This window comes from Crocuta crocuta, unplaced genomic scaffold, assembly GCF_008692635.1.
Source record: "Crocuta crocuta isolate KB4526 unplaced genomic scaffold, BGI_CrCroc_1.0 scaffold229, whole genome shotgun sequence".
Classification (NCBI taxonomy): Eukaryota; Metazoa; Chordata; class Mammalia; order Carnivora; family Hyaenidae; genus Crocuta; species Crocuta crocuta.
The window spans coordinates 5,135,217-5,143,354 of NW_027536464.1; the positions used below are offsets into that span (position 1 = coordinate 5,135,217).

Below are 8,138 nucleotides of genomic sequence, written 5' to 3' on the forward strand. Positions count from 1 at the left end.
CCCCGTCCGCACCAAGCCCTCGCCGCCCCCATCCGACACGTCTGCACGACTTAGGGCGTGGTTTTCGGCAGCGCTCGCGAGCTTTCCGGTTGTCCCACCAACCCGCCTTCCTTCCGGGGCGGGACTTCCTGTCCATTATTGATAGGCGCCGGGCTGCAGAGTTGTTGGAGGACAGAGGAGGTCAGTTTGGGTGTTCAGGTCTTATGCCCCCTCGAAAGGGTACCCGGGAGGACGCTCTTCCTCGCTCTCTCTCTCGCTTTTCTTTCTCCCGGAGAGGTCTCGGTTTGCTGGGACGTCCTAGGCTTTCGGTACTTCCACCCACCTGAGGCTCTTCCGCTTCCTCTTTCCCAGGCTCCGCCCCCAGCGTCCCGTGGCCATGACGACCGCCCAGCGGGACGCGCTCGTGTGGAAGCTCGCGGGGCTGCTGCGGGAGTCTGGTGAGTGGATACCGGTTGATCTGGGGCTGGGGCAAGGTGGGGGTGCACCCTGCCTTACAGAGACACTCCCCCTAGGGGTCGTAGAATTACAGCTGTTTAAGGTCATGAGCGTTCGGGCGTTAGTTCATTTTTTACTTCTCTGGGTTTGTTTTCTCTGGTGCCATTGCTTACAGTGTCCTTTATCTTTGACAGTTCAAACGTTAGCCATCCTTCGAGGCCCACTCCAGTGCCACTTCCTCCATGCGTTCTCTGATACTCTCAGAGGAAGGTGATCAGTACTTGGCTGTAAGTCTCTGGAGACCAGGGACTAGTATAGTATTGCTGTGTGGCAAGGCTCTTAATATAGTTAAAAGCGTGAGATTTGTTGGAGTCAGATTCACTTGGTTTGGAATCCCAACCCTCTTTCAAACGTGGTGAAGTTAAGTTTTCTGAACCTAAGTTTTCCTCACCTGCAAAATGGCATAATGATGATACTTAACGCAGAAGGTTGTTGTGGGGGTTGATTTTAATTCATGTCAAGCACATAGGACGGTGTTTGCATAATATGTAAGGGCTCAAAACTGGTAGCTATTTTTACTAGAGTTTCTTCTTTCAGGACTTGGGCATGGTGGAGCCACACTGGTCGTTTGGTATGTGATTGACATTAGTTGTGGTAGAACAAGCCTGGGCTTTGAGGTCAGACAGAAGTAGCAACTTCCTACCACCTATATAATCCCAATTAATATTCTTCTCTAAACCCTAACTTCCGTATCTGTAAGAGGTGGTCAGTAGTGCTTCTTTTTAGGAGATTCTAATGACGTTTAAAACAGGTAACCAAGTTTTCTGCCACATACTACCCAAGTCATGTTTACTGCCTTCCAGCACTCTGTACTCCCATTGATGGTACCTTTGGAATCTTTTTATAGCAGTTTTGCTTTCTGGCTTGTTTTATTAACTGTGTATACGTGCTTTATCTCTTGTAGACTAGGGGTCTCTTGAGGGTGGGAAGAGTCTTTAAACCCTGTCCACATCTATCCTTAGTGTCAAGTGCGTAGAACATCTTTTAAGTTCTAGTTGCAGGATTTATTGGTTTGTTCAGACAAATCTGACCTGGTATTCCAGGGGTTAGTCATGATGGTGTGTGTGCGTGTGTGTGTATGGCTATAAAGAGGTAGCAAGAAAAAGCTTTATGGTGATGGAATAGTGTATCTTCATGGTGATGTTTGTTATAAGAATCCACACCAGTGATAGTGACACAGAACTATACATATGTACATACGTACATTGTCAGTTTCCTGGCTTTGATATCCTTTAGCATTTTTATAAAACGTAACCATTGGGGGAAACTGGGTGAAGGATACAGGGTGCCTCTCTGTAAGATTTTTTGGGACATCCTTTGACTCTATCCTTGTTTTTATTTTTATTTTTTAAAATGTTTATTTTTTTTTTTTTAGAGAAGTAAAATATTTTTATTATTTTTGTTAGTTCTTTTTTTTTTTTTTTTNTCTTCTGCCCATAAAATGTTTATTTTTGAGAGAGAAAGAGGGAGAGCACTGTGTGCAAGCAGGGGAGGGGCAGAGAGAGAGGGAGACAGAGAATCCTAAGCAGCCTCCATGCTGCCAGCGTAGAGCCTGAGGCAGGGCATGAACTCAGAAACCATGAGATCATGACCTGAGCTGAAATTAAGAGTTAGACGCTTAACTGACTGAGCCACTCAGGTGCCCCTCTATCTTGGTTTTAAAAAAAAAAAAAAAGGTAAAAAAAAAGTCTTTGTGCTTACCTCATAGCTCTACTTTTTTAGGTACAGTGATGGGTACCAAGGTGATCAAAAGATGTTCTCAAGAGTGACAGTCTCATTAGAGAGAGCAGTTATAGTATACAGATCAAGAATTCAAGTGCAATAATGAGTAATTACTCTTTCTGTGACGTGCATTTTAGGATTGTTTATAAGTTTCAATAAGTGTGCATATCTTGCAATGAGAAAAAGAAGTAAAGATGAAACAAACATCTGGGGTGCCTGGTTGGTTCAGTGGTAGAACATGCGGCTTTTGATCTTTGGGTCATGGGCTCGAGCCCCATGCTGGATGTAGTTTACTTAAAAAAAAAAAAAGAATGAGACACATTACCACCAGCTTTCATGTACAATGAATGATTGTGGTGTAAAAGTACAGCAGTGTGACACAGTGAGAACCCTGCCAGGAGGAGGTAGGTCTCGAGCTTAGCAGAGTGGAAAGGAAGATCAGAAAATGAGGAAGCTGTGAACCTAGTTGACTATATTCCCAGCATTGTGAGTAGGCCAGACTCTCTTGAGCAGATGGTGAAAGAAAATTTGGAAGAGTCAGCTGGACGTAGTGATACGATTTCATATTTCAGGCCGAAGACTTAGGACTTTTGGGGAAGATAGAGGAGAGCCATTGAAGACTTTTGAGTGGGGGAGGAGATAGTATGATGCTGGCAGCTTACAGTGTGGGTTGGAGTGGGTGAATCCTGGCATCACAGAGTCTTAGAATAAAGGGAAAGGCCCTTTGGTTATGCTCTCTTTCCTGTCGCCCCTTTCCCTGCAGGCGATGTGGTCCTGTCTGGCTGTAGCACTCTGAGCCTGCTGACTAGCACCCTGCAGCACCTGAACCACGTATTTGAGCTGCACCTGGGGCCATGGGGCCCTGGCCAGACGGGCTTTGTGGCCCTGCCCTCTCACCCCGCCGACTCCCCTGTCATCCTCCAGCTTCAGTTCCTCTTCGATGTGCTGCAGAAAACTCTGTCACTCAAGGTTCTGGGGTGGGAATGGGGTAGGGTGTACGCAGAGCCCGAGGGCTGGGGGTGGGGACATGGGTGCAAGACGTCTGCGGGGCCAGGGGCCAGATTGAGGAGGCGTGAGAACTGTGGGTGGCTGTGCAGAGGAGGAGAGGCCAGGGAAAGGGAGATGTGCTGGCCTCAGGGACGTGAGTAGTTTTTTTTTTTTTTTTTTAGCTGGTCCATGTCCCTGGTTCCGGCCTCCCAGGGCCCATCAAGATTTTTCCCTTCAAGTCCCTTCGGCAGCTGGAGGTATGGAGTGTTGGGGAGGCTGGCACCCAAAACCCAGCCTGGGGCAGCCTTTGGGGAATGGGGAAAGAGAGAGGGCCTCTTTTGGGGGTGGGGGGAACAGGCCTGAGTGTGCCTGTTGCCCCGCAGCAGTGTGGCATCCGTCTCATTTAAGGCTTCCCTGATTCATAGTTGCCCTTGTCAACTTCTCCTTCCCTGTAAGAGGAGGGGAAGTGAGGCGAAGCCTCTGTCTTTTGTGAAGTTCATTCCCGCCCCCTCCCCCCCGACGCCTTTTCTCCACCGCAGCTCCGAGGTGTCCCCATCCACTGCCTTCGTGGCCTCTGTGGCATCTACTCCCAGTTAGAGACCCTGATTTGCAGCCGGAGCATCCAGGCCTTAGAGGTAAGGAGGATGAGGGCTGGGCCCAGATGTCCCCTTCTGAGGGACATAGAGGACCAAGCTCTGACATTCCCTCTCTTTTACAGCCTCCCCTGCCTCCCGCTTCCCTCTGGACAGTGTCCTTGCCCCCTTTGCTCTGCTCCCATAGCACCGTGTATCTGTCTGTCTGTTTATGGCCGCACCTGCCATCTCGTATTCAATATTCCTGTGTTTGTCTCCCTGTTCTCCCCACAACGAGCTCCTGGGGGCAGGGCCCGGGGCTTTCTTTCCGTCTGCCTCTGCAGACCAACTTTAGTGTATAAAGAACGAATGAATGGCTGGGAGACGGCATGGCCTTGCCGGGGGCGGAGGGGACAGCGGAGGTAATGGAGCACCCTATCTCAGGAGCTCCTCTCAGCCTGCGGTGGTGACCTCTGCTCTGCCCTGCCCTGGCTGGCTCTGCTCTCTGCCAACTTCAGCTACAACGCACTGACGTCCTTAGATAGCTCCCTGGTGAGTGCCCAAGAGGGAAGGGGGTCCGGGGAGGGACAGGGGCGGGCCCTGAGGGAGGAGGGCCAGCCGGCCGCGTGGAGGTGTCTGATTCTCTGCTGCTTTTCCCATCCACCCCTCAGCGTCTCTTGTCAGCGCTGCGCTTCCTGAATCTGAGCCACAATCAAGTGCAGGACTGTGAGGGCTTCCTGATGGTGAGTGTGGGCAGGCTGCTCGGGGCCGGCCCCACTTGGCTCTCTGATCGTTCTGCTCTCACCCTCTCTCCTGGACCTGGGTCTGCCCCGACCTTGCTCTTGGCCCCCGCCTCCCCGCAGGTGGGGCTGCCTTCTGGAGGCAGTACTGTTTGGGAACTCGGGCTCTAGCAGGAGACAGGCCAGCATTCAAATATCAGCTCCTAATCCTTGTGTGATTTGGGCCAAACTAGCCTCTGAGCGTCTGCGCCTGTCTAGTAGAAGTCCTAGGAGGACCTGCTTTTGTCGTGTTACCGTGGGTGTGAAGGTGGCGGGATGCTGCTCAGCCCAGCGCGTAGCTCAGAAAAGATACCTTCGGGATGGTGGGGAGGAACCTTCTCCCACATCTCACAGTCAGAGGCCAATGGAGTCGGACACTAGTTAATGTGGTGAGAACGGACTTTAATCCGTAACACACCGCTGGAGTAGCAGTAAGTTGCGGTACGTCACCAGCTGTAAAACTGTCTTAATTGGTAGTAAACTTACTATCCATTCAGTTTATGCAGAGATTACTGGGAGCTTTAAGGAAGAGTGAGGGAGTGGGGCTGGGGAAGCCATGGGCTGCAGCCGATTCTGTCCTTGACCGAGCCAGTCGGTGTCCTCAGGTCAGGGAACTAGAAGTACCCAAAGCAGGAAGGGGGCATTGGTCCCTATGCAACCCACATGGGTCTGGGTTTGCTCACTGGCGCTTGCCACAGTTAGCTTCCTACCTTCCCGCGGGGGCTGGGGCGCCGGGGCTCTACCTTCCGGTGTTGGCTGCAACAAACCGAATTCTCCTGGCAGCCTGGAGTTTCTCTAGGAGTTGTCTTCCCAGGGATGTGACCTTGAGCTATTAGGAACTATGCTAGTATTTGTTCAAGTCTGTTAATGTGGTTGGGGGCAGGGCACGGTGGAGGCCTGGATGAAATCATTTGTGCTGAGAGTACACAGTCTTCATAGGCCAAGGTTGAGGCCTGCTTGGAAAGAAGGCTCAGAGGAGCCTGGCTAGAGTCCGGTCAAGGAGAGAATCTTTGTCCCCAACCCCTCAGGACTTGTCTGAGCTCTGCCACCTGGACATGTCCTATAACCGCCTGCACACAGTGCCGAGAACAGGACCCTCGGGGGCCGCTCTGGGGACCCTGATACTGCGAGGCAATGAGCTCCGGAGCCTGCAGGGTGAGTGGGGTGTTTGGGGAGGGAGGTGGGGGGCCAGAGAGTAGGTGGGGGGGCAAGCCCAGAGGGGTTTTAGGGGCAGTGTGAGACTCAGCGTGGCCTCATATGGGCCTACCAGTAGGTCTGAGGTGCCCAGGCTGGTCTTTCCGCTGTGCCGTCCCCCAGCACCCTGCCCCCCGCGCACCCACGTGCCCTTCCTCCCTCCCCGTCTGCCCCCAGGCCTGGAGCGGCTGAGGAACCTGCGGCACCTGGATGTGGCATACAACCTGCTAGAAGGACACAGGGAGCTGTCCCCGTTGTGTCTGCTGGCTGAGCTCCGCAAGGTGAGTCGTGAGGGCTACCAGGACTTGGGAGCCAGCTTGGCGCCTCTGCCGGCCTCCTTCCTGGGCTGATTGGGTGAGTGCCTGTCCTCACACAGGGAGGCCTGCGGCCCATCTCAGTGTCCCCTTCCTACTCTTCAGCTCTACCTGGAGGGGAACCCTTTGTGGTTCCACCCTGCGCACCGAGTGGCCACTGCCCAGTACCTGTCACCACGCGTCAGGGACGCTGCAGCCAGTGTGAGTGATCTCACGTCTGCTCTGCCTTCCCATTCCTGCCCAGTACCACCCCCTGCGCCCTCCTGCCTCTCCCACCCCGTCCCCAGGTGAGGGGCCACAGCCCTGGCCCCCCTGCTTGCTATGCTGTTACCCCCCGCTGAGCCTCGTGGTCCCCGGGCTGAAGGGCGGCCCCCAGTGGGCACGCAGGGACCCCACCACCAACACGGCCCCTCCTCTTTTGTCTTTGCTCAGTTCCTTCTCGATGGGAAAGTCTTGTCACTGACTGACTTTCAGGTTAGTTCGCTGGGAGCGCCGGGAATAGGACGGGTTTGGGAGGACGGGAAAGGGGTCCCGGGGTCGGGGTCTTTCTGGGAAGCTGCAGGTGAGGGCCTGTCCCTGGGCTAGCGCCGCAGGGCACAGGTCACCTCTGGCTCCAGGCTCTCTCTCCTTCCTGCCGTCACACCCCAGGTCTCCTCCACACCCTCCAGCTCCACGGCTGCCCCTGCGCCCTGGCCAGCAGGGAGTACTGTTGAAACCTCAGGTGGCCCTGACCTGAGTGACAGCATCTCCTCTGGGGGCGTTGTGGCCCAGCCCCCCCATCGTAAGGTTAAGGTAAGCAGTGTCCTAGGCCACCTTGTGCCTGGGGGTGAGTCCCTTTAGCGGGTGCTCTGGTTTACGGATGGGTAAGAAATAGTAAGGGCTCATCCTTGCTTGTGGGTGGGGCTTTCTGGGTAGGTTGGGTGGGTGGCCGCGGATGGCAGGGTGGGGGTCCCCGGCTCTCATAGAGCGCGGTCCCTCTGTCCACCCTCAGAGCCGAGTCCGTGTGAGGCGAGCAAGCATCTCAGAACCTAGTGATACGGACCCGGAGCCCCGTACTCTAGAGCCCTCCCCAGCTGGTAAGTCCTCCATGCCCCCGGCTGTCTTCAGTGTTCCGTCCCTGTCTTCTCAGCAGGGGGGTCCTGGCTGTGGTGGAGCAGAGCGCTGTAGAGGGCCTCTCGGGCGTTCCTCTTTCTAATTTAGGGAAAGAAGAGCCCGCTCCTGGGTAGCATTTTCCAAAGTGTTTTTCAAGGAACATGATTTTTGTGGGCTGTCGGAAGGTCACTTGATGACTAGATTCCCTGGGAATTTCTGGGCTGACCAAAGTTAAATAGACATCCTCCCGGGATGGCTCAGGACCTGCAGGAGGCCCCCTTGTATCTGGAATCTTCCAGACACCTCATGCTTTGTGGTTCTGAGTTGCACACGGCCACAGTGTTCCACGGAACACTCTTCAGGACATGCTGCCAAGGGAAAGCCTTCAACCCCNTCACTCTGAGGAACGGTTGCAGAAGAGGTCAGGGCTCGTCAGGGGTAGCGGTGGGGGCGTGGGCTTGCTCAGTGCTGCTCTCCCCACCGGCCCAGGGCAGTTTGTGCAGCAGCAGCGGGAACTTGAACTCATGAACAGCTTCCGCGAACGGTTTGGCTGCGACTGGCTACAGTATAGGAATCACCTGGATAGCTCTGGTACCCCGGGTCTGGCCACCTCACAGACCCCTGCCCTCAGCACACTGTCCCCGGACACCCAGAGCCCGGGGTCTGTGCCCGGGCCCCCGCCCCTGCAGAGGGAGTCACCACAGGAAGTGGCAGAGGAGGTCGGGCCACGGCCGGAGCCCCAGGAAGAAGAGGTGGCGGAGGAACTTGTGAAAGAGAAAGAAGGAAAAGAAGAAGAGGAGGAGGAGCAGGAGCAGAGTGAAGTAGAGGGTGAGCCTTGAGAGCTTGGTGCCCGCCAGGGAGACAGGGCCCGGTGCTGGCGGTGTATCTGGGAGTTAGGAAAACCCAGACTTGGGATGGCTTCCCCTTTTGTGTGTTTGTTTCTGTTTTTTTTTTTTTGTTTTTTTTTTTTTATTTTTTTTTTT

General features: G+C 54.2%; 1 protein-coding gene across 2 annotated transcripts in view; it reads left to right on the forward strand.

Annotated features, from left to right (window-relative positions):
- The first annotated feature begins 122 nt into the window (after positions 1–122).
- The window catches only part of STK11IP (serine/threonine kinase 11 interacting protein), a 15,976-nt gene continuing 7,960 nt past the window's right edge, over positions 123–8,138 (forward strand). For both annotated transcript variants that reach the window (XM_077748643.1, XM_077748644.1), the window contains exons 1-14: positions 123–180; positions 352–437; positions 2,981–3,186; positions 3,387–3,461; positions 3,744–3,839; positions 4,221–4,328; positions 4,448–4,519; positions 5,584–5,710; positions 5,927–6,030; positions 6,169–6,264; positions 6,496–6,537; positions 6,712–6,855; positions 7,055–7,139; positions 7,645–7,983. In XM_077748643.1, the coding sequence (XP_077604769.1) occupies positions 377–437; positions 2,981–3,186; positions 3,387–3,461; positions 3,744–3,839; positions 4,221–4,328; positions 4,448–4,519; positions 5,584–5,710; positions 5,927–6,030; positions 6,169–6,264; positions 6,496–6,537; positions 6,712–6,855; positions 7,055–7,139; positions 7,645–7,983 (1,555 nt within the window). In that variant the 5' untranslated portion in view covers positions 123–180; positions 352–376. The remainder of the gene's footprint in view (positions 181–351; positions 438–2,980; positions 3,187–3,386; positions 3,462–3,743; positions 3,840–4,220; positions 4,329–4,447; positions 4,520–5,583; positions 5,711–5,926; positions 6,031–6,168; positions 6,265–6,495; positions 6,538–6,711; positions 6,856–7,054; positions 7,140–7,644; positions 7,984–8,138) is intronic.